The sequence below is a fragment of the Giraffa tippelskirchi genome, chromosome 1 (genome assembly GCF_054371585.1).
Source record: "Giraffa tippelskirchi isolate mGirTip1 chromosome 1, T2T-mGirTip1v1.2.pri, whole genome shotgun sequence".
Lineage (NCBI taxonomy): Eukaryota > Metazoa > Chordata > Mammalia > Artiodactyla > Giraffidae > Giraffa > Giraffa tippelskirchi.
This window is the reverse complement of record NC_137275.1, coordinates 10,498,590-10,524,321: the sequence shown is the minus strand read 5'-3', so window position 1 is coordinate 10,524,321 and position 25,732 is coordinate 10,498,590. Positions and strand designations below refer to the sequence as shown.

The 25,732-nt window shown below is 46.0% G+C and overlaps 1 protein-coding gene across 1 annotated transcript in view; it reads right to left on the bottom strand.

Moving 5' to 3' along the window:
- Nucleotides 1-9,094: 9,094 nt before the first annotated feature.
- Nucleotides 9,095-25,732, bottom strand: part of HS3ST1 (heparan sulfate-glucosamine 3-sulfotransferase 1) — a 35,016-nt gene continuing 18,378 nt past the window's right edge. The window contains exon 2 of the mRNA XM_081486829.1: nt 9,095-10,479. Coding sequence (XP_081342955.1) covers nt 9,431-10,369 — 939 coding nt within the window. The 5' untranslated portion in view covers nt 10,370-10,479 and the 3' untranslated portion in view covers nt 9,095-9,430. The remainder of the gene's footprint in view (nt 10,480-25,732) is intronic.

Sequence of the window (25,732 nt, the reverse complement as noted above, 5' to 3'; positions counted from 1 at the left end):
ACTTCACCTGGGGACCAAACTCTCCAGTGGGGAGTTACACGAGTGATACGACATCACACATACAGTGTAGAAGGTATTAAGAAGTAGTTCTGAGTTCTCATCTATTATAAATTCAGCATGAACAGTTACTTGATTCCTCTAGAACTCACACCCTTCTTCCATAAAACAAGATTAGCTTAAATGATTTCTAAATTCTCTTTCAAGTTTACCAGTGGATAGGTATCAGCTGATGTTTACCCTCAGGTTGTTGAGTGAGTTACCAAAAAGATGTAATTTATTTTTAATACACACATTCATATCTTGGAAAAATCTGAAGCAAGACAAAACCTTGGCAGTGATTATTTCTAGATAATCTTACTTGAAGGATTCAGTTTTCTTACAATGAACATGTATTCCTTGGGTAGCAAAAAAGTCATGCATTTTGTTTGTTTTCAAGAGAGAGTATAGAAAAGTGAGTATAAATTGAGAAGAATGGCTAGAAAGTAGGTTTAAGACTGTAGTGTGTGTGTGTGTGTGTGTGTGTTAGTTGCACAGTCATGTCTGACTCTTTGTGACCCCATGGACTGTAGCCCACCAGGCTCCTCTGCCCATGGAATCCTCCAGGCAAGAATACTGGAGTGAGTAGTCATTTCTTTCTCCAGGGGATCTTCCCAACCCAGGGATCAAAGTGGGTCTTATACAACCAGTCCATCCTAAAGGAGATCAGTCCTGGGTGTTCATTGGAAGGACTGATGTTGAAGCTGAAACTCCAATACTTTGGCCACCTGATGTGAAGAGCTGACTCATTTGAAAAGACCCTGATGCTGGGAAAGATTGAGGGCAGGAGGAGAAGGGAACGACAGAGGATGAGATGGTTGGATGGCATCACTGACTCAATGGACATGGGTTTGGGTGGACTCTGGGAGTTGGTGATGGACAGGGAGGCCTGGCATGCTGCAGTTCATGGGGTTGCAAAGAGTTGGACATGACTGAGCGACTGAATTGAACTGAACTTATACATTGCAGGTGGATTCTTTACCATCTGAGCCACCAGGGAATTTTCTATTATTAAAACCTAATAAATAATTATAAATCTAGCAGCTTAAATCAACATACTTCTATTATTTCAGTTTCCATGAGACAAGAGTCTAAGCAGGCCCCCACTGGGTGGCAATCAAGGTCTCAGCCAGTGTTCTCATCTGGAATTGGGGCCCTCTTCCAAGTTCACATCTTGTTGGGAAACTTGAGTTCTTAGCAGCTGTAGGACCATGGCTTTTGTTTCCTTGCTGGATGCTGGCTGAGGGACACTTCCAATATTACTGGCTACTGCAGTCCCTTGCTAAGCCTCTTACATGGCAGGTGACTTCAAAACTAGTAGGAGAATGTTTCTCTCTCCTCAGTATGCTAAGTTGGAGTCTCAGATAACCTGATAATGTCACATGCCATCATCCTTACCAGATAATGTAACCCAATCAAGAGGGTAAATATCCCATCTCATTTACAATTCCAGCTTACACTCAAGAGTATGTACATTAGGGACTAGGAATTTTGGGAGGACATTCTTGAATTCTACCTACTACATCTTCCTGCTGATGTTTATCTTAAGTTCCTAGTCTCTGTGTTTGCTTTCTTTATGCTCTAGCTCTTTTCATAAGAAGGTATGTTAGAGAAAGGGTTCTCTTTTGCACTGGAAGGTGGGGTAACCTGGAGATACTAAGCTACCCTACTAGTACTAGCTAGTACTACATACTTATGCTAGCCAAGAAGACAGTCCAGAGAACAAATCTGGCTCTATTTACTGGTCATGTGACTTTGACAAAATTACATAATGTCTCTGTGCCTTGGATTTCCCATCCACAGAATGAGGTTAACAGTAATGCCTGCTTCAGAGGCTGACCTGAAAATTAAATGAGATAATACGTACCCAGCTTTTCATTAATACTCAGTATTATTCCATTACCCTCTAAATGGTGAGAGCTAAACTACTTTTCAATGTTGATGAGTTTTTGTAGAATTATGATCTCTTATAGTTGTACATTGGCCACCAGCCATGCAAGACTCATAGAATCTATGTGAAGAAGGCATCATTTGTCTTGCTTGGCAGAAAGGTACTAGAAGTTGACAGAAGGTAGGAAATTGCCCAAGGGCACATTGCTGTGAAAAGCTGGGTTCAGGATTAGCTCTCTAAGTTCAGGACTTCAGAATCCAACGTCAGTGTTCTTTCCAGTGTGCCAGCATGAAAGAGTGGAACGAGATTTGTTCTTCGTAACCCCTGGTGTAGAACTCACATCCACTGGAGGAAGCTAGAGGAATAGAAACGGAGTTACAGGAAGCATGAATTTCAGTGGCCAGTTTGGAGATGCAATGGTTTGCCTTAGGGAATACTGGATTCTCTGCTAGCTCAATATTTGGGAAGAGGTTGTATCATACGGCACAGTGGAGAGAGCTTGGACATTGGAATGATTCATTTAGTTAATAAATGTTTGTAACTCTTAGGTCAAACATGGCTCTATTTGCTGGGGATATGATGGTCAGAAAAACACGATGAGCTTGGATTGATTATTTCCCCTGGGTTTTGTAAGGATTAAGTAAAACAGTATGTTGTGAACTGCTAACAGTGCCTGGCCCAGAGAAGGTGTTCCCAGGATGTCAGCTTATGAAGTTGAGATACGGTAAGGGGGTTCTCACATCATATTGACATCTGGGCTAGAACTATACTTCAATCCACAAACAAGTATTTGCTATCTACCATGTGCCAGGCACAGTGTTGAGTGCTAGGGTGTTGTAACCAAGAGGAAAAGGCTTTCATTCAGGAGCTCTAAATTAGATACTTACCAAACAATAGAGATAGGATATCTTGTAACATAAGTAAGATGGAGTGATGCCCTCATATTTGTGAGAATCAGAAAGCTTTCAGGAAGCTGGAGGTTGATGGTAATGCACGGACACTCTGTTGATAGTCTGAGAAGCCAAAAGAGGAGACTACTACTTGATAATGATTATGTCTATGTATTGTGTGTCAGAGAAGAAAGTGGTCTCATTCCTTATGGGTAAAATTAGAATAACTCTGTTGTATTATTGGCTGGTCATATTACTCATATGAAATACAGAGAGACTAAGACCTATATGCAAGTTTACTGTCTTAGAGTGGATGCTCTAAAAGTGAAGCCCGAGATGGGGATTCCTGTATTCTTGCTGCTGCTGCTGCTAAGTCGCTTCAGTTGTGTCCGACCCTGTGAGACCTCCTAGACGGCAGCCTACCAGGCTCCTCCGTTCCTGGTATTCTCCAGGCAAGAATACTGGAGTGGGTCGCCATTTCCTTCTCCCCCTGTATTCTTGGGCAAGTCATTTACTAAGAATGGGATTGTGGAGGGAATGGATAACCAGGGACAAAGAGTAAAACAGGAGAAGAAACTAGGCAGAAGTGTGGCTTCAGGAGAAGTCTGTGTGTGTGCATGTGTGCGAAGTCGTTTCAATCGCATCCGACTCTGTGCAGCCCTATGGACTGCAGCCCGCCAGGCTCCTCTGTCCATGGGATTCCCTAGGCAAGAATACTGGAGTGGGTTGCCATGCCCTCCTCCAGGAGGGTCTTCCGGGCCCAGGGATCGAACCCACATCTCTTGTGTCTCCTGCATTGGCAGGCATATTCTTCACCACCAGTGCCACCTGGGAAGCCCTCAGGAGAAGTCTAGCCTCCACTTGACCCCACGAATTCTGGAACATGAGTTGTACCATAGAGGTTGTCCTGCCCAGAGACCAGCAGGCTGGGCTGCTTCCCTGCGATCCTATGCCTCATGTCACATCATTCAATCCTTAGTCACAGGCAACCCCATGGAAAGTAAAGAAGGATGGGCATCACTTACCTTCCCAGGCACCTCCAGGGAAGGCAGAAACCAACAATGAAGAGAAATGCCCCAGAACACAGTACACAGACAGGGTGAGCTTTTAGCAGCTGGATGAGGGTGGGGAATGGGGGATGGGGAATCAGAGTATTTTTCTGGTGAATGGAGTCCAGACGGGACACCGACAGCAAGCGCCATGGTCCCGAAGCTGGGAAATGGGTGGGAAACCAAGGCGTTGGTGCCTGCTGTTTCAAAACCAGTCTTGATCTACTTCCCAAAGTTCTCAATGCTCTTAACCACTAAATCACATGCCCACAAAGTTAACAGTTTTTACTTTATCTCACTGAATTCTCCTCAAAATAGAGTTAAGTAAATGTCAATCCATTTATATTCAGAAAAAAAAAAAATTGAGTTTCTGGGAATTTGACCCTAATAGCTGGTGGAATTGAGATTTACGTTCATCCAGGTCTCCTAGCTCTCCTTGGTTTTCCTTTCAGGTTACCTGACTGGGAAATCTGAGGGAAGTGGAGTGAAGATCTTGATTTCAGGGTGAACGAAAGAGTCAGGGTCATTCCTTCCACCAAAATATTTCAGTTAAGCATCTTAGCATCTCGGTCCTCATCCCTTGCTTGCCATTTGGAGAGCTCCTTTGTGCTGCTCTGATCTTTAGCTCAAGCTCTGACTTTCTAAATGAACGTCTACCAGAAAGGGACCTGCTTTATCACATTCCTTTTGTATCAGGATCCAGCCACTCTTGGCTTGAAGATGATCTGATAGCACTCTCTCTGTGCCTCCCGAAATTCTGGATGTCTCTTTATGTTTCTAGGAGCTTTCCTGGTGGCTCAGTGGTAACGAATCTGCCTGTCAATGCAGGAGACCTGGTTCAATCCCTGGGTCAGGAAGATCCCCTGGAGAATGAAACGGCAACCCACTCCAGTAATCTTGCCTGGAATATCCCATGGACAGAGGAGCCTGATGCGTATGCTTTATTTCTTCCTCTGCTGACTCACAATTGCATTGACTTTTAGTAGCAGGGCGTGGACACTAGACCCTAAATTCCAGTTATAGCCATCAATGGCTCTGGCATCGTGGTCAAGCCCTTTAGCGTCTGAGTTTGAGTTTCCTCCCCTGTATAATTAGTCCTATGTCATTTCCTACTTCTCAGAATTGCCACATGGGTTAAAAACAACATATTTAAAATACCAAGCACATAGCAGGTATGCAAAAATAGTAGTTATTTTTATATGACAGATATACACCTGCACAGGAGAGAGACGCATGAATGCCTGCTCGGCAAGCTTTTGCCACTTGGGAAGCAGCTGTCAAGGCCACAGAGTGAGCTCCCAGTGTGTTGAACCCACTCCCATGCCCAGTAGACCGTCTTCTGCTTGCATCTCTTCTTCCTCCGCCTCTACACCCCCACTGCCTTGATTCCTTAACCTGCTCTTGTCCAGAACATCCTGCACTGGTTATCTCCATTGCCTCTTGCGCTCCGGCTCTACGGCAATTCCTCCAAGAAACCTTCCTGCCATAAGGACAGGGTCCCGTGGCCCACAAGATAAGCGATCTGGGTCACAGCTTTGCCACACCACCCTTCCCATCTCTTCCTACTCCTGAGCAATGGTGTGGTTAAATGATACCTCTGTCATCTCTCACTTTCTATGATCCTCGATGCCAACATTCGCCATCTCTGGGACCACCATCCCCATAGCTGGAGTAGTATTCCTCTCTTTATCATTATCATTTAAAAATATTTGTATTTATTTATCTGGTTGCTCCAGGTCCCAGTTGCGGCATGTGGGATCCCCAGCCACAGCACGTGAAGCAACCCCCAGTTGAGGAAGGCAAATTCCTGATTGCAGCATGCAACCTCTTAATTGTGGTTTGTGGGATCCAGTTACTCGACCACGGACCAACTTGGGCCCTCTGCATTGGGAATGCAGAGTCTTAGCCACTGGACCACCAGGGAAGCTCCCTCTATTTATTTTCTTTTAAAACAATGGGGGCAGATCCATGTCTTATGCCTCAGTTAGTCCTCTCTGTCCTCAGGCTAACTGACTTCTCTCAGGGATGTTCTTGAATTCATTTTGAAGGCACTAAACACACTACACTGGCTAATCTGTACAGAGTCTAAGCCTTTCCTTTTTTTTTTTTTAATTTAAACACAGAACAGCCTTCCTAGCGCTTCTATGTTTCTGTTGTTTTTATTTTAAACACAGAACAGTTAATGACTATTTATTCCTGCATTAACATTTTCATTCTCCTAAGAGCTTAGTGCCATGCTAAGCACACAGGAGGGTCTCACAAGAAAACCACAATTGTAATGAATACCCGAACGCTAAGCAGTGATCTCCGATTCCACCTCTGCGGGTAGCAGGCACCCTGAATGCTGGCCTCTTCTGCCCTACCTCTCCTTTCGCTGCGTACTGTCTCCCAAGATAGAAAGAGCAAGCACTCTGTTCAGAGGCACACCAGCAGTTTTGCTAAAATAGCAAATTTCCAGGCTGTGAGCTGATAACCAAAATAGTGTTACCAGGGTTTCGGCACTATCCGATTCCCGGAGGATGGGAGGGGGCTGTTCTGATGCCTCAGAAGCATCAAGTGAAGTGAATATTCCAAATATCCCAAAGACAATAGCTGAGGCCCTGCTCAGCTGCTCTCTGCCACGTTGCAGGGAGGTCATCACCCAAAGGCACCCAGGCTGGCCCTGAGACTAGACCAGTTTGGGCAGCAACCTCACTCCCTCAGCTTCTCTCTGTTAACAGCCTTAGTATGAGGTGTCTGGAGATGGATCAGGTGTCCGTCTGACTCCTGAGTCACTGCATTTGGGCCTCTGAGTAGGCCTGCCCTAGTCTACGGCAAGACCCCTCTGAATCTGACCGTGCTCAGATGAGAGCTAAGAGCCTCGGACAGGTCTGGAGCAATGGCCTCATACTGCTTATCCCTTCCAAATGGCTGGCTCGGGGGTCACCAAAAACAGATGAATAAAAATAGCTACTAGGGCCCCTGACCCTTGCCTGTGGTAGACCTCCATAAGAGCATTTTTAGTCAACAACACCCCCATCGGGCTTCCCAGATGGCTCAGTGGTGAAGAATCCACCTGCCAATTCAGGAAATTGGAGAGATGTGGGTTCCATCCCTGGGTTGGGAAGATCCCCTGGAGCAGAAAATGGCAACCTGCTCCAGTATTCTTCCCTGGAAAATCCCATGCACAGAGGAGCCTGGCAGGCTGTAGTCCATGAGGTTGCAAAGAGTCAGATAGATGTAACTGAGCATGCAAGCACACCTCCAAATCAACAATTATTGAATTTCTACCTACTGATCATCATAAATTGGGTCATCCCCTAGCATCAGCAGTGTCAGCCACAAAAGGTAGATCATGTCTCCAGTCTTTGTCCTTCCCTCCTTCATCCCTACCCACCACCTTCTTGCTCCAACAGTGCAAGCTTCAAGCACATCATCCCAAGGGTGCTGGCATGCTTAGGTATTTTGCAAAAAGCATCCTCTTCGGACTCAGAAAACACATACCAGAGTCTCCACTCAGTCACCCAATTCCTGGGCAACCTTGATAACTTGATTTCACCTTTGTCTCTCATTTTTTCAGCCTTCATCTATTACAGTGGGTATGATAGAAGCAAGACCCAGTGATACTCTATGGGGGGAAATATTCTGCAGATGGCAACGGACCGTGTCAACAGGAAGCCCGCTCTATTTCTGCCACACCCTCTGGGGAGCTGGTTTTTTAATGACAATCTTAATGAAGGTGCAGAGAAGGCATTTTCTGCTGTCTGTGCAGGGCCCAGGGTGGGGCCCAGGTCATGCTAAGGTCAAGCCAGGCTGCAGCTGCTGAAGCATAACTAAGGTGACTCACTTCCCTGATAGCACGGCTGAGAAAAGCTCAGGCTCCTTCTTGCCCTTTCCCTCTGGCTCAGGCTCACCTCTTGGGATGGAAGACATTTGGCACCAGAAAAGGAATATGTCAGGAAGAACTGTCTCTAGGTCTTTCCATTTACATTTAGGGAAAAAATGGGCAGAAAAAAAACCCCAAAAATACAAAAAAAAAGAAAGAAAGAAAAAAAAGAACCTTGGGCTTTGACTGTAAGTGGACTCTGAGCTCTGACTTATAGTCAACGTGAACTTGGGTGAGTTCCTTATCTTCACAGTGCCTATTTCTTTCACTTTGAACTTGCCATAATAATTCCTCCTTCCTGGGGTTGCTTGAGGGAAATCTCAATGAGTTCCCCTACAAACGCTACAAGCTCAGCGTCTATTTCACTCCTCTGCCTTAAGAACTATGTCAGGAGATGCATTTATTTTGTGTCCTTGTCTTTTTTTGTTTTACTGTAACGAACATATTTGTATTCATAATAAGAAAACAAAGTCTGATTTATTTAATTCTGTATGAGGCTGACTGAACGAAGAATGTATGAGAAAACTGAGGCTCAGAGGGGCTTATTTGCTCATTCCTAACAACCCAGTTGTTCAGGGCAGAAGTGAAACTGAAATTGGGCCCCTCTCCTCTGAGGCAGGTGCAAAGAGTTCCAAATCTATACCCACCGCTTTGAAGTCTTCTCTTTTCAATTTCAACCCTTGGGAATTTAAATTTCCTTTCACATTCAAGACTCCAAATTTGGAGCTGATGTTTAAACATGTACACGCCCAGGTCTCAAAGCATATGGAATATATGTCTGTAAGTGCATATTGATCTTTCAGGAAATAGATTAATAGACTCCCAGCCCAAGCAAACGGTTATCCCTTTTCATAGATGGGGACATGCATAGATTCTGCAATTCCTCTTTTCTATTCTAAGTGACTTTCTGGAGACCCACTGCCACCTGGGGCAAAGTACACAGCCCCAAGATCATTCTGAAAGTCAGGTTTAATTTCCTTTATTGTTGTTTCATCTATTGCTGCAATCAGAAGGAAGTGCAAGCACTCTTCGAAGCAAGCCTCTTGCTGGTTAGCAACTAACTTCTCCAGCTTAATTGCTTTGTCCTCTTGGAGTTTACATGGAGTTAGAATCCACACTCAGGGACCTGCTAAAGCTGGACATGGGTGAAACTGTCACCTCCAACAATAACAGGGCATCTCAATGCAGAGAAATCTCACAATGCAAGTAAAAAATAAATCTGATGACCTCAGGGAGACATTAAAAATTTAAAAAAAGCAATGAAGAAAGGAGAGAAGGGGAGAGGAAGGTAGTAGATATGAAAAAACATTTTTTTTTCAAGAGTAACAAAGAAATATATGCGATGAATGAACACACACAGCTATTTAGAGTTGGGGGCAAGTTAATTATATTCAAAAAAAGACTGCATCTCCAGAATTTCTTTTTTTTTTTCAGTTAAATATTTTAGTTCCTTCATATAGAGACATATTACACATTAACAACCATGAAAAACAATACAAAATGCCCTCGATTTAACAAGTAGAAAAATATAACTAGTATATATGGCAATTGTGAATCTAATACTGTACAGAAGTAATTTATGGATCTTACAAATAAATTATACTTAAATGCCCTTTTAAAATTCTTTCCCCCACCCCAGATGTACACTAGAACTTACAATAGGAAAGGTTCCGAGCCTAGCTTATCGCAAAAAAAAAAATCAGTGCCAGTCAAATGTTCTGCCGACAAGCTCAAAGAATTTCTTATTTGGCTCATGAAAATATTCGTGCAGTTTATTGAGGAGTCTGGGGTCCACTTGGGGGTGCGCCCGGCCTTTGGACTCGTGTAAGCAGCGGTCCCGGCCGCCATCCCGTAGGCAGTAGAAGCCCTTGGTTTTGTTAAAGTAGAAATTGGAGGCGTTGATCTGCGGCGACAGCCTCAGGAACCGCTCCACCTTCTGGATCTCGGGGAAGGGGTCCCTGATGAGGCGGTCACCGTCCACGATGTGGATGCGGCGCAGCGGGAAGAAACGCAGCCAGTTCTGCATGTGCAGGTGGTACAGGCTGCGGTTGAGAGCCTTGTAGTCCACGTTCAGGCGGCCGTCGCGCACCAGGAACTCCTCGATGGACGGGTAGGGCTTGCGCTTCTGCACGTGGTTGTAGAACACTTGGGTGTAGTCGGACAGCACGCGCTCCGACGGGTCCCGCAGGATAAGCAGCAGCCGGATGGCCGGGTTCATGCCGTGGACGCGCTCAGGCACTTTGGGCGACGTGAAGTACGCGGGGGTCTTTTCCACCGTGAGCTGGTGCGGGGCGGAGAAGGGCATCTGGCTGAGGTACCAGCCCAGGCCTTGGCTGTAGTGCTCCTCCCAGTCAAAGAAGTGCACCTCGTTCTCGGCGGCCGCCACGTCCGGATGCAGGCTGAGCATCTCCAACAGCGCGCGCGTACCGCCCTTGCGCACGCCGATGATGATGGTCTGCGGCAGCTGCTGGGCGGAGCCGTTGGGGGCCGCGCTGTCCGGGATCTCGTCCTGGAGGGTCGCCGCTTTCTGCACCAGCTCCGGCTGGCCCGGCACGTCCCCCGGCACCACCACAGGGCGGGAAGGCACTAGCTGGAGCTGGGCCACCAGCATCACCGCGCCCAGGAGCAGCGGGGCCATGCCGGACACCACGGTGGCTTCACTGGGCCGGGCGCCGCTGGGTCATGAAGCGCTGCCCGCAGGGTACGTCTCCAGATCAGTGACACATGGGTATCGCAGGCTTCTGATTACTAGGAAACAAAGGGGGAAAGTATTAACCCCACGTAAATACTTGGCTTAATCAAGCTGACAACTCTGTCATCTTTGGCAAGACATTCACCTCCTCGGGGTTTTCTCAGTTTCTTTATCAGATGGTAAAAAATCTGCCTGCAATGCTGGAGACCCAGGTTTGATCCCTGGATCGGGAAGATCCCCTGGAGAAGGAAATGGCAACCTGCTCCAGTATTCTTGCCTGGAGAATCCCAGGGGCAGAGGAGTCCATAGGGTCGGGTTGCAAAGAGTGCGACCTGACTGAGTGACTTTCACTTTCACTTATTCTAGCAAGCAGGCGTGGCAAACAATTTCTGTACCAGGCAAGAGAGTAATGTTTAGGCTTTGGGGGACATATAGTCTCCATGGGAACTCCTCCAACTATGTTGTTTTGCTCTAAAGCATCCACAGACAACGCACAGAGACCTGGGTGTGGTTGTATTCCAATAAAGCCTTATTTATGGGCACTGACATTTGAATTTCATATCATTTTCATGGGTCATTAAAAATTATTCTTTTTACTTTTTTCTCCCAAACATTTATATGTTTAGTGCTCTACTGGCACAAAAACCGAGGCAGATTTGGCCTGTAGTCCTATTTCGCCAACCTTTGCTACAAAGGAAAAAGATTGGGAAGGTCTGTTGGACCTCAGTATACATCAGTGAATAGCAACCAGCTGCCAGCTCCAGGTAGGAGGGGCAAGTGACAGAGAAGCAGGCATGGTTTCTGCTCCCCTATCCACCAGGGGCTTCTGATTTAACAGGACCGACGAACCTGTTCAAAAAATGGAATGGTTAGCTGCAATTGTTCACTTGTCCCTGGGTCCAGTTCTTGCTGTGGCCTCAGTGCAGGGGGAGCGTACTTCCCAGTGATTTTACATTTAGCCAGTGGCATGTGGGCAGATTGACTGGTCTGAGCTCTTTGCAGCCCAAAGGACTCTCAAAAGTCTTCTCCAGCACTACAATCCAAAAGCATCAATTCTTTGGCTCTCAGCCCAAACCAGTCAATCCTACAGGAAATCAACCCTGAATATTCATCAGAAGGACTGATTCTGAAACTGAAGCTCCAACACTTTGGCCCCTTGATCCAAAGAGCTGACTCACTGGAAAAGACCCCGATGCTGGGAAAGATGGAGGGCTGAAGGAGAAGGGGGCTGCAGAGGATGAGATGGTTAGATAGCATCAGTGACTCAATGAACATGAGTTTGAGCAAACTCAGGGAGATAGTGGAGGAGAACGGAGCCTGGAGGGCTACAGTCCACGGCATTGCAAAGAGTTGGACATGACTTAGCAACTGCACAACAACGTGGGCAGAAACGACAATGTGCCAGTGCCCAGTATAGGCCTTAAGAGGACTGTGTGTTTTCACGTGCCCTCAGCCCTTACACCATCGCGATGAAAAAAAAAAATGTGCCCTGGTCCCAGGAGGAAGATGAAGCACGCTTGATGCAGAGCCGCCCCATCTGTCCCCTGTGTGCAGCCTAGCTGTCTCCCTCATGTGTGAGAATGCATGCTTGTGGTTTTAAGCTGTTGAGTTTTGGGGTGGTTTGTATTGCAGTACAAATTTGGCAAAAGTTAACTGACACAACCCCACTGCAACCATCAGTGTGATATCCGTTACGATCACAGTTTAGGTACTTTGAGGACCTGTGTTCCTTCATTTTGCCTGAAATGGTTAGGGAAGTGTTTCTAGTAGAGCCAACATGTGCAGTGGGCCTAGAGGGATAAACAGGTGAGGTTACTGGAAGGAACAAAAGACTTTCACACAAGCAAAGGTGAACTGTTTATAAAGAGCGGGTCTTGCAGTCTGCTCAGTGGAATGTCACCCCAACACGACAGTGGAAGGTAGAAACGCGGGACAGTTATAGATGAGGGTCTTGCCCAAGGACACAAAAATTTATTCCATTTCAAAATTCACGGTCCAAATTTAAAGCTCTAAGCGCAAGGCTCTTCCCATGAACTGCCTCCTTTATGCCTTCTCCTCTTTGACTCTCTGAGATTTATCACATTTGGGCATTAAAGTCCCTAAGGAACACAGGCACTGCTGGGCTACAGACCATGGGCCCCCAAGACGCATGAGCCACGGTTGATGTTTTTACGGGGCTGATAAGCAGCAATCCGTGTTTGACCCTCTCCAGGAAAGAGGCGATTGGAAGCTCTGTTTTAAATAATCTCTGTCTAAACACAGCTCAGGCAGAGTTGGAGACAGGCCCAGTTTGGTGACTGTGGGACTTACAAAGCCAGAAAATATATTTTCTATCAAGAAGGCCCATCATCTTCATTATGCCAGGTTTAAAATTCACTTTATTAGTTTAAAACTTGTCTGGTGATGGAGGTTTAGTTGCTAGTTCTGTTCGACTCTTTTGACCCCATGAACTATATAGCCCACCAGGCTCCTCTGTCCATGGGATTTTCCAGGCAAGACTTCTGGAGTGGGTTGTCATTCCCTTCTCCAGGGGATCCTCCCGACCGAGGGATTGAACCCAGATTTCCTGCATTGCAGGCAGATTCTTTACCAGCTGATCCGCTAGAGAAGTACTAAAACTTGTCTTAAATGTGAAAATGAAGAACAATATACAGGGCTTACCTGTTTATGATCAAATTGATTTGATATCCTTCAGATATCAACTGTATTAACCACTTTGAAAAATGCATATTCAAGATCAAACAATTAAAAAGTTGAAAAATCACAGAACACTGGAAAAGGAAACTGCAAAATCACCTGACATGATCATTTAGGGGAAAAAAAAAAAAAAGAAAAAAACGTTTTGTAGAGATGGCCAAACAAGATGGGGTTCAAGGTTGTTCTTAACTGATTGGATGAGCTCAATTTAATGGGCGATTGGCTTTAGTCAAATGCATGTTTTAGCATGATTCAGTGAAATTCTATTTCCTTTTCCACTGCCGGTGTGGGTCAGCCAAAGGGACCAGTTGTGCTTGCCTTTCATATGTTTGGGGTATGTGAGCGTGTGCACAGGTGTGCTTGTGTGTCTGTATGTATATATGTACATGTGTGTACACATGTGTGTGTGTGCAGGGCGTGGGGTGGGTGAAGTGAGGGAGAGAGCGGCTCTTCCACACTAAGCAGCTACACTCTCCCCATCTCACAGCCTCACATCCCAGAAAACAACCCAATCCTGGAACACCGAAGGAACAAAGAGGCCAGACCTGAAATCCACATCGTTTGACTATTCATGATCTTTTCACTTTATTATGAGGCATGCCAGTTAGCACAGTGAGTATCTGAGATCACTGTGAGGGAGTTACCAGCAGACAGCAGAAAGAAGAAACATTTTTTTTTTTCTTTTCTGGTTGAACGATGAGGCTTATGGGATCTTAGTTCCTCTCAGTTCAGTTCAGTTCAGTCACTCAGTCGTGTCCGACTCTTTGCGACCCCATGAATTGCAGCATGCTAGGCCTCCCTGTCCATCACCAACTCCCGGAGTTTACCCAAACCCATGTCCATTGAGTCGGTGATGCCATCCAACCATCTCATCCTCTGACATCCCCTCCTCCTCCTGCCCCCAATCCTTCCCAGCATTAGGGTCTTTTCCAATGAGTCAACTCTTCACATGAGGTGGCCAAAGTATTGGAGTTTCAGCTTCAACATCAGTCCTTCCAATGAACAGCCAGGACTGATCTCCTTTAGGATGGGCTGGATGGACCTTCTTGCAGTCCAAGGGACTCTCAAGAGTCTTCTCCAACACCACAGTTCAAAAACATCAATTCTTCGGCACTCAGCTTTCTTCACCGTCCAACTCTCACATTCATACATGACTACTGGAAAAACCATAGCTTTGACTATATGGATCTTTGTTGGCAAAGTAATGATTCTGCTTTTTAATACATTGTCTAGGTTTGTCATAGCTTTTCTTCCAAGGAGCAAGTGTCTTTTAATTTCATGGCTGCAGTCACCATCTGCAGTGATTTTGGAGCCCAAGAAAATAAAGTCTGTCACTGTTTCCATTGTTTCCCCATCTATTTGCCATGAAGTGATGGGTGGATGTCATGATCTTAGTTTTCTGAATGTTGAGTTTTAAGCCAGCTTTTTCACTCTCCTCTTTCACCTTCGTCAAGAGGCTCTTCAGTTCCTCTTCGCTTTCTGCTATAGTGGCAGTATCATCTGCATATCTGAGGTTATTGATATTTCTCCCGGCAATCTTGATTCCAGCTTCATCCGGCCCAGCATTTCACATGATGTATTCTGCATATAAGCTAAATAAGCAGGGTGACAATATACAGCCTTGATCTATTCCTTTTCCAATTTGGAACTAGTCCATTGTTCCATGTCTGGTTCTAGCTGTTGATTCTTGACCAGCATACAGGTTTCTCAGGAGGCAGGTAAGTGATCTGGTATTCCCGACTTTCACCAATACCTTCTCCCCTCCACTCTTCCAACCACACTGCCTTCCCCAAAGGAGTTATGTAAATAAAAGTATAACACACTGTTTCACAAGATATTCAGAAAACCTCAAATCTCCACAGGTCATTAAGAGCTGCTCAGGAAAGTAAGAGGAACCCCTCTCAAAGCTGACAGTAACCACTGTTCATTTATGTCTCTGACACTTAGTCATGGCTTGCCCTAAGATGGATCATGTCTCATTGTTACTTTTATTATAGATGTTAAAATGACCCACATATGCACTTGTACATTTTCCAGGAGCCTCGTTTTAAAAACCAATCTTTTCTGTAACCCTATCCAAAATGTTATTACTTCGACACATAATCACTAGATAAAATGAAGGAGATATTTTGCAGTTTTTTGTTTCAAGTCTTCAAAAGCCAGTGTGTTTACATTTGCAGGACATCTCAAGGCTGCTTCTTGTTGCTGCTGTTCACTCATTAAGTCGTGTCTGAGTCTTTGCAACCCCTTTGCAAAGCCAGGCTTGCTTTTTAATATGCTGTCTAGGTTTGTCATAGATCTTCTTCCAAGGAGCAAGCATCTTTTAATTTCGTGGCTGAAATCACCATCTGAGGTGATACTGGGGCCCAAGACCACTAGCGGCTTCTGACAACTGGAGTGGACAGCCCAGAGATACACAACACTGAGCAAGTATTGCAATTCTTACTCTGAAAGCTCTTTAATTGTGGAAAGTGCTTTCTTCAAAAGTAAGATCCTTGACCCCACTCACAAATCAGGAGCTTCCAAACAGGAAAAGAATCAGGAAGGCAAGTTTGAACTTGCAAGCAGCACAAAAATAAATTGATTATTCTCCCTCCAGAAGTAAATTAGGTACTATCAAAGGGAATCTTCTGGAAATCTGGAGCCCTGAGCTGGCATCAGCACAAAGACTGTTCAACAGCACCTGGAAGCCAGGCCACGTTCCTCCCAAAAGCAATGTTGGCGGCAGTCATCCAGAGTACTTGCTACTGAGCAGACACTAGGCTAGCCACTCTGCACATAGGGGCCGTGTGACATGCACTGCATGCTGGACAGAACTGATACTGCCACAAGCAAGTGAGGCTCAGAGAAACAGAGTGGTTTCTTCAGTCATGTCTGTCTCTTTGCATCCCTAAGCACTGTAGCCCACCAGGCTCCTCTGTCCATGGGATTCTCCAGGCAAGAATACCAGAGTGGGTTGCCATTTCCTACTCGAGGGGATCTTCTGGACCCAGAGATCAAACCCATGTCTCTTCTGTTTACCTGCATTAGAAGGCGGGCTCTTTTACCACTACCACCACCTGGGAAGTCCCATCCTTCCCTGTGTAGATGGGTTAAAAGAGCCTTGAAAGAGATTCAGCTCACTCTCTGTTCACTCCCTTTTACAGGGAGTGGTGCTTGCTTCATCCTGCGGTGATAAACCAAGTCCTGAGTTTCAAGAATTCCAAAGCCAAGAGTCTTTCCCATCAGCAGCACTAGGCTTCCTTGGACCCCACATGAAAATGCTGACCACACACCAGGCATGGGGGACACATGGGAGAGGACACAGAATTTTCCAGGTGGAAATTCCCCTGCATTAAGAATTAAATCCAAGGGAATGTCCCTGGTGGTCCAGTGGTTAAGACTCCTAGCTTCCACTGAAGGAGGCATGGGTTCGATCCCTGGTCGGGGAACTGGGAAGCCACATGTTTTGAGGTGAAAAAATAAAGAGTTAAATCCAAATCCTTTTCAGGTCAGGAATGAACCTAGGATAGGATCTGTCTGCCCCTCCCACCTCACTGTCCCTCCTTTAAGCCAAGCTCAGGCCTTTCGGTTCATTTGAAGGTACCAAGCTCACACCAGCTCTGAGCCTTGGCGTTCTCTGCTCTGTCTTTCCAGGATGTTCTGCTCCAGGCTTCCTGAGGCTGGCTGTCCCCTGTCACGGATTTTATTTCAAATGCTGGCTTTCCTTGGCAACATGAGCCCACCCTCTCGTCTTTAATCACTTTCTTTCCCATCATCTTGTTTTATACTCCTGATATACTATCCAAAATTATGTTTGCTTGTTTACTGCCTGCCTCTCCACCCAACAAAGTCAATTCAGAGCTTCCTTATCAGCATCCTACCTCCCTCTGCTGCATCCTCGGGGGCTGGTGTGATTGCTGGTACCCAGCGGGTGCTAGAGACTCTGTTTGCTGAATGAACACATCGAATGTAGTGGAAAGTCAGGCAAATGACGGAAGGCACTGACAGAGGCTTTTCATTCAGCAGAAAGAGAAACTTAACCGTTTGCCATTTATGAAAAAGACTGGCAAAAAGTAGTAAGCTTTCCTCCCTAGAGGATCAAACAGAAACCAGATGTTGAGAAGGTGGCTCAAAATTTCTCATGGAGGACAGACAAAATCACCTGAGAGCCTAGAATGAGTTTTCATTAGAAAAGGATGGGAAGTAGTGAAATAACCCTTCAAAAATATTTTAATTTTCTTAAATCTTACTACATAATTCACATTACGACCGAGATTTCAAATGTAACCACTACAACACATTTGCTCTCAGCCCCATCACTAGAACATATTCATGGATAAAATTAAAGAACTAGAATATTTCACAGGAGGGACATTCAGTACATCAAGCACAGCGATGCTCGTGGTCCCTCTGTCTGCAGGAAAACCTTCCCAGCCCCTCAAAAAAGTTGGTGAACCAGCCAACTGGTAAGAATCTTCTTAGACAACAGGGATGGTTATTTGGGAGACAAAAGTCGTCCAAGGGATTTGACAGAAGGATTGAAAAGGAAGCAATTACTCTCTCCCCGAGTGCCCACTGTGTGTCAGGCGGTAGGCCCTCGTGTGGAAATCATCCTCCCCAATACTTGTAACAGTACCAAGGGGGTGGTTATTCTCCTTTTATTTTATATATTTTTAAGCAATAAAAGGGCAGGGAGTGGTAATAGAAAAGCAATTGGACAGACCCAGGCTAGGATTCTTATATCTAACTGAGTTCAGGTTAGTTTCTCATCTCTTCGGGCCTCAGTGTGCCATTCTGCAAAATGGGCTAAAATCTACTTTATAGGGATGCTATCATGATTTCAAAAGATTGCCCATGCCAAAGAGACAGGGCAATGTCTGGCATTTACAGGGCATACGACAAATGCTAATGGCCTGCCTTTCTCCCCAAGGCAGACACAGAAACACGCTATTAAGGTTAAAAGACCTTCTCAAATAAAGAAGGCTGAGCACTCAAGAATTGATACTTTCAAACTGTGGTGCTGGAGAAGTTTCTTGAGAGTCCCTTGGACAGCAAGGAGATCAAACCAGTCCATCCTAAAAGAAATCAGTCCTAAATATTCTATTGGAAGGACTGATGCTGAAGCTGAAGCTCCAATACTTTGGCCACCTGATGGGAAGAGCCGATTCACTGGAAAAAACCCTGATGCTGGGAAAGATTGAAGGCAGGAGAAAGGGACGACAGAGGATGAGACGGTTGGATGGCATCACCGACTCGATGGACATGAGTTAGGGCGAATTCTGGGAGATGGTGAAGGACAGAGAAACCTGGCATGCTGCAGTCCCTGGGGTCACAAAGAGTTGGACGTGACTGAGCGACTGAACAAGAACAAAAAGGTCACAGGACCAAGAGGTGTACTGCTTTGCCTCTGCATGGAGATGCCTTCCTTGGGCTGTGGCGAGCACATTCCAAGCAGAGGGGCGAGCTTGCTCCAAGCCTGATAACACGGCAGGAAGGACGAGAGCTCTTGTGTTGCTCTCCAAGTATTGCCTCTCTCCACCCATGCTGGGGTGTCGAGTGATTTAACTTTCTGGAATGCACTAATACCCGAGTAAAGACGGTTTTACCAGAACTGTCCCTTCTGCACCCAACCAAACTTCTGAGCAATCAACGGTGTATGATTTTTTGTTTGTCTTTAGGAGACTTTTACCTCTGCGTGGCTAACTTAAGAGCACGTGGCAGCGGGGTCAACTTTCCATCCTTGGCAGGTCATCTTGGAAACCAAGAAAGAGGAAACAGATTTAGCGCCTGCCTGTCAATCTACAGAAGGACAGCGAGATCTCAAGACTCCCATAAATATTTATTTTCTTGAAACTGCCTACACATGACACTCGTCAACAGCTGTTGACATTGACGTTTGCTTGGGTTTACTCATAGTAATTGCTGTGAGGTAAGTTGGGGTAGAAAAGAGCTTAGGGTACAAAAGACCCAAGGTCAGTTCACATAATGTTACTACAGAGAGAAGTCAGTCAGAATGAGAAAAACAAGTATCGAATATTAATGCATATATGTAGAATCGGAAAAAAAATTGGTATAGACAATCTTATTTACAAAGCAGAAATAAAGACACAGATGCAGAGAACATATGGATACCAAGGGGGGATTGGGATGAATCGGGAGATTGGAATTGACATATGTACGTTGATATATATCTATTTTATACATATTGGTACTGTGTATAAAAGAGATAACTAAGGAGAACCTATAGTATAGCATAGGGAATACCACTCAGTGCTCTGTGGTGACCTAAATGGGAAGGGAATTCAAAAAAGAGGGGGTATATGTATACAAATAGCTGATTCATTCTGCTGTACAGCAGAAATTAACACAATATTGTAAAGCAACTATATTCCAATTTAAAGAAAAAAATTTCTGTGACTGCCTGGGAAACGGAGGAGTGACTAGCCCTATTTTCCTCTTGAAAAAGACCAGGACTCTTCCAATGCTCCCTCCTCTACTTTCTAGGCTCCATTACCTCCATGACACAGAAGGCTCCATATATACAGAAGGTTACCTGGATAATGAATGCAACTCCCCGGAATTGAAGGAAGGAGGTGCCTGAGCCAGGCAGGTAGGGCAGCATGGTGGGGCAAGGATTTGGGACCAGTGGATTTCAATCACCATGTTATTTCCAAGCTTCTGAGAATTCCATGATCCAATGATGGATGATGAAAGCCAACTGCCCCATAGGTAGCCTGAAGTCAACCCACAGGACATATTTTTCCAAATTAGGTGAGAGATTAGGTTGAAGGATCTGGACAAGGGGTTGCAAATGGGAGGCGACTAAAGCTCCCTCCCCCCCCAGGAGCTCTGGCTGCTCCATCACCATCGCCAGGCACAATGCTTTCCAGACTTACAAGTGCACATCGATTCCCTGGGGATGTAGTTCAAAATGCAGATTCTAATCCAAGAGTTCTGGGCAGAGGCCTGGGAGTCTGCGTTTCTAACCAGTTGCCTGGAGAACCGGTCTGCCCACCCACAGCCTTTGGAATGGCAAGAACTCAAGAACTCCCTGAGAACAACTGCATCCATTCAGATTCAGAGCCTGATGCCCCTGGCCTTGGGCTGGGAAGGCTGCCTTTGGATTTGGTTTCCTACGGTTGTTAGGGCAGTTTGTTTTTAAATCCAGGGTTGGAAACAATTGCAGCAGACAAAATAGAGAGGGATCAGTCAGTCACAGAGGTGGTGTTATCTGTGGAGGGGGGTGGAGGGCCGATGCTGGAATTCAGAGGATTTAGAGCCAAAAACCCAGGTGCAAATCTCAGTTCTATAACTTAAAATCCACGAGAGAGCGCTGAAAACCCGGAGCCTTCGATTGAATGCCTTGGCCAACGTACACTGATTGTGAGGATTAAATAGAACAGCCTATGAGGGTGCTTACGATGTTGCCATATTGCCTGGCCGATGGCAAGCCCTTCAGTTGTGGCAGCTATTTTTGTCTCTTAAAAAAAAAAAAAGGCTGTGTGATATAAATGGGAATCTAGGATGATAATTAGTCAAACGCATTTGTTCATGATCCAAAGTACTGCAGTAACTCAACCAGACAGAGGCTTGCAGGAGAAAGGACAGTGACACACAGGGGCGATCCAGGCTCTCTGTCTGGGGAGGGGTATGCCGAGGGTCCTCCAGAAAGGCCCCCTGCCTGAGTGATGGGCGGCCAGGTGTGTGCAGGGGGGATGAAGAGGAGCCCCCCTCCCGCTTCATGTTTAATCTGCAGTGCCGTGCACAGAAGGCAATGGTGACCTAAATAAATCCTTCATTAAAAGCAGAAACACACTGGCACAGGCTGAGCTCCGTGACGGGAGGGCGGACGGGGCCTCTCTTATTACTCAGTGCAGCTGAGTGGAAAAGGGGGCCATGCCAGCAGATGGGAGACAGGATCTCGACTGCCTCGGTGCACTTGGATACGCACGGCTCAGCTCCCGCTCCAGGTGTGAGCCAACCTTCCACCAGGTGCCATCTGACTGTGAAAACATCCCTGGACAAGGTGGACAGTCCTCATCACCCCACTCACGGTCAGCACCCGTGCAATCCATTTCCCCACAAACGGACAGGAAAGACATACAGAGCATCAAAGGCCAAAGAACCCTGTCCCGTCTGCGTCCCTGTTGATGAGGACACAGGTCGCAGAGAACCAGAGCCCCAAGGTCAAGGGTGCAGGGGCTGAAATGAATCAGAAAGCAAGGTCTGCAGCTGCCCGTGCACCGAACCCCAAACACACAGGAACCTGTGCTTCTTTTATTTGGGGTCACGGAGCCCTAGAATAGTTGCCACTGAAAGTAAATATATACAAGTCAAAGTAAATTCTTCCCCTGGGTAGGCCAAGGTGGAGGGTGAATTTGTCTCATTTCTTGAGCCAGGCTGGATGGACTGAATTTTGTTGCCAATCAAATTTCATACGTTGAAGCCCTTGCCCCTGGTGTGGTGGATATTTGGAGATGGGGCCTTGGGGAAGTAATTAGAGTTAGATAAAGTCCTGAGGATAAGACCCGTAATGAGATGAGCGTCCCTGGGAAAAGAGGAAGAGAGATCCGTGCTCTGTCTCTGCCACCTGAGCGTGCTCTTGCTTGCTTGCTTAGTCACTCAGTCGTGTCTGACTCTTTGCGAACCTGTGGACCGTAGCTCATCAGGTTCCTCTGTTCATGGGATTTTTCAGAATACTGGAGTGGGTTGCCATTTCCTCCTCCAGGGGATCTTCCTAACCTAGGGATCGAACCTGCGTCGCCTGTGTCTCTTGCGTTGCAGGCAGATTCTTTACCCACTGAGCCATTGGGGAAGCCCCAATGCTAGATGGTAACCATCTGCAACCCGGAGACAGCTCTCACCAGGAACTGAATCTTTTTGCATCTTGATCTTGAACTTCCCAGACTTGGGAGCCGGGAAAAATAAATACTTGCCGTTGTTTAAGCCACCCTGTCTCTGGCATTTTGTTACAGCTGCCTGACCACATTCATGTGCTATGCTGTGCTAAGTCTCTCAGTCATGCCCAACTCTTTGCAACCCCATGGACCGTAGCCCACCAGGCTCCTTGGTCCATGGGGATTCTCCAGACAAGAATACTGGAGTGAGGTGCCATGCCCTCCTCCAGGAGATCTTCCCGACCCAGGGATCGAACCCAGGTCTCCCACAGTAGACGGATTTTTTACCATCTGAGCCACCAGGGCTGATACACAGCCTTTAGGAGAATGAAGAGGTGACATGAACCTTGGAAGCTGGGTGGCCGGGGTGGGGGGATCACAGCAAGCAGCCCCGTGTGTCCATAGGTGGTGTAACAAACAAGCTGCTGCCATAACTCTGGCCGATGTTGTTGGGGAAGAGGGACCAGTGTCGTCTGCTCTTTGGATTTTTCGAGACTCCACTATGGATACTTGTATGAAAACTCCTGATTTTTATGCATGCTCAAAAAGGTGAAGTTAAAGAAAAAAAAAGAAAGGATTAGAAAGCAAGTCTGCAAAGCCTGATGCCTCAGGTCTATACTTGCCCACAGGTGATCACTTCCCACTTTTACAAGGCACCTATGATGTTTCCATCCCCTTCATGGAGCACAGCCTTGTCGTGGCGAAGGGGCTTGTGTAACTCAATGAAGCTATGAGCCATGCCATGCAGGGCCACCCAAGATAGACGTGTCATAGTGAAGAGTTCTGACAACATGTGATCCCCTGGAAGAGGGAATTCCTAGGGACACAGAAATGACCGTCACTGCCCTCAGAGCACCCTGTAGTGTAGAAGATACCCGTGGAAGGAAAACTACTACAGTATCCAGGGTGCGCAGGGATCAGGCACCGCTGTATCAGAGCGCAGGGGAGAGAAGCCACACAGGAAGAAGACAGGGAGGGCCTGGCGTCACTAAAAGGAATCAACATCAACGGCCAGAAATCATCCAGGAGGAGGCTTGGGGTCTGCTTAGCAGCAAGTCCCCAGGGACAATCAGCCCAGAGTCTGTAGCAGAATCAGGGCTGGTCAGGGGGCAGGGACTCGGCCCGTGCTGGGGTTGGCTGTGGAGGTAAGGTCTTTGAGAGAGGGTGGCAGATACAGATACGAGACTGCAGGAGCCCGTAGGGACCACAACTTGAGATTCAGAAGCACAGGGAGGGGATAGAGCCCTGGCGATAGAACAAAGCAAAATGTCCCAAGCCTGAGTCCCAGAAACGCCACTCACAGACTCCAAGTTGGGACACATTAATGGAAAATCTTGGAAACTACTGCTCACTCTTGGTCCAAGAGCTTGTTTTTGTCTTTCCTCTTGGATACGCGTGTTCTTGGTTTAACGCGATTATTTAAAAACAGACATTTGAGTGTGAGCTCAGTTCTGACCTTGAAAGACACCAGGGTGGGTCAAGGACTGAGATACCCCTGACTGCAAGTTGCTGAGGGGGAAGCAGGCATGGGCAGAGTTAAAGCATGGTACCATAGCTGGTTTCCATTTTACATTGTCTGTATTTTTTTTTTTCTTTTCTGAATTGAGTTGTTGCTGTTCCTTAACAGCTCTGAATAAAGTAACGGCTGTTTTCTCCCTTCCCCCTGCCACACACACACACACAGAACTGTGATTTCTGTTCATCCCTTACTTAAAAAAAAATTTAAATACTATTCAAGTTAAATATTTCCTTATTCTTAAAGCTTCAGGTTTTACAAAATGAGTTAGTGCCTCATTTGCCTCTGAGTCGGGCTTGAACTTATCCATAATAAATTTAAACAGAAAGCATCTGCCTTATTATCTGTTATCTTGGAATCTTTAAATGCTGTTTAATCGGCCCAGAAGAACTATACCTAGAACTTGCACTCGACACAACCTTCTCTGTGATCTCTTGTTATCTCTTGTGATAATTTCAGTATCTTCAGATTAACTACAATACTATACAGTAAGTTCAACCATCGTCAGCCTGATCGTGTATTCTTTCTGAATGCTGTTGCAAATTGGTTTATACTTTAAAAATATTTTCAATTTCTTATTCCTTAAATAATGTATCTGAAACAATCTGGCACCTGAGGGGGGCATTCAGGAATCTTCAAGAATGACGAGTTCAGCGGGGCCAGCTGGTGGTTAAGAGTGTGGGTTTGAACCCCAGCTCCATCCCTTACTCCCATTGTGTGACGAAGGTCATGTGACCTTGTGGGCTCTGTTTTTTACATAACATGCACGGATGACAGCAGTATTAATACTGTAGGATTGTTGCGAGGCTTAAAGGAGATATTACCACATACATGAAGTGCTAAGAAGAGGGCCTGGCATGAAGAAAACCCTCATCAAACGTGATCATCAGCCCTGGCAGAACTCTGCAGAACTTCCATCTTTAATCCAGGTAATCAATTTCTCCAACACCGATCATTTCACACACATAAAATGCATCTCCACAAAGTCATCTTGGCTTGAAAGGACCCATACACAAGAGTGAGCAGCATGTTGAGCTAGGGTCTAGTCCCAAGTTCTGTCCTGACTTCTGTGTGACCTTGGCCAAGACCCAGAAATACTCTTAAGCCTCTTTTACAAAAGAAAACAATTGGACCATAAATTCTCAGAACATCTGCCCTCTTATATCCATCTACAATATGAAGGCTTTAGAGAATTAAGAAACATTCTTGTCTGTCAAAGCAAAACACTATTATCCAAGATTCTAAACAAAACAATCACTGTTAAAAATAAATCTTAATAACGTTTTGTCACTTGGCATCAGCCTTTCATTTCATGGGCTAAAGGTAGCAAAGTATATTGAATTTCTGCACTTCTGAGGTCCTTTTGATAGTCAGGAAAATCATATAGCTTCTAGCAGGAAACACTGTCCCCTTGAGGGTGTGTGTGTGTTAAGTGACTTCAGTCATGTCCTACTCTTTGTGACTCTGTCACCTGCCAGGCTCCTTTGTCCATGGAATTTCCCAGGCAAGAATACTGGAGTAGGCTGCCATTTCCTGCTCCAGAGGATCTTCCTGACCCAGGGATTGAACCCACGTCTCTTACGTCTTCTATACTGACAAGTGTAGGGTCTCCCAAACTACCTGCTGCTCTGGTTCTATTCAGATCATATTTGGCATTCAATCAACAAATATTAATCAAACCCAGGACCTTGATTAAGAGGCGTTTTTTTACCCCCAGGGGGAAAAAAAAGAGATGAAGAAAAATAGCATTATATAAAAGCTTCTCAATGAAAGGAAAATATACAAAGTAGACCAAGCCCTTCTCGCTTGGGTGGAGGCTGAGGGGTTGTGTGTGGTGGGATAAGCCTTCCCCACACCCAACTCCAAAGGGTAAGCCTCAGCACCTTCTGGGCTGGATGGAGGCAGTTGAGTTCAGGACTTTTGCTTGGGTACATTTGGGATGGAAGTTAGGGAGTGAGCAGAACTGCTTAAGATAACAGAAAAGGACTGAGGGCTGCCAGAGGGGTCCCGCTTCTTGGTCCTGACTAGACATAACATTCAGTCTCTTCCTAAATCAATGAAGATGCAACCTTTAAAGAATAGTAGGATGTGCAAAACCCAATTACCAGCCAGCCCAACATACCCAGAATCCAGCCAAGACCGAAACAGACTTGCCATGTCTCAGGTACTCGGGAATTAAGAGACACAGCTTGCACCCTTGCTCCTTCCCTCCAATAA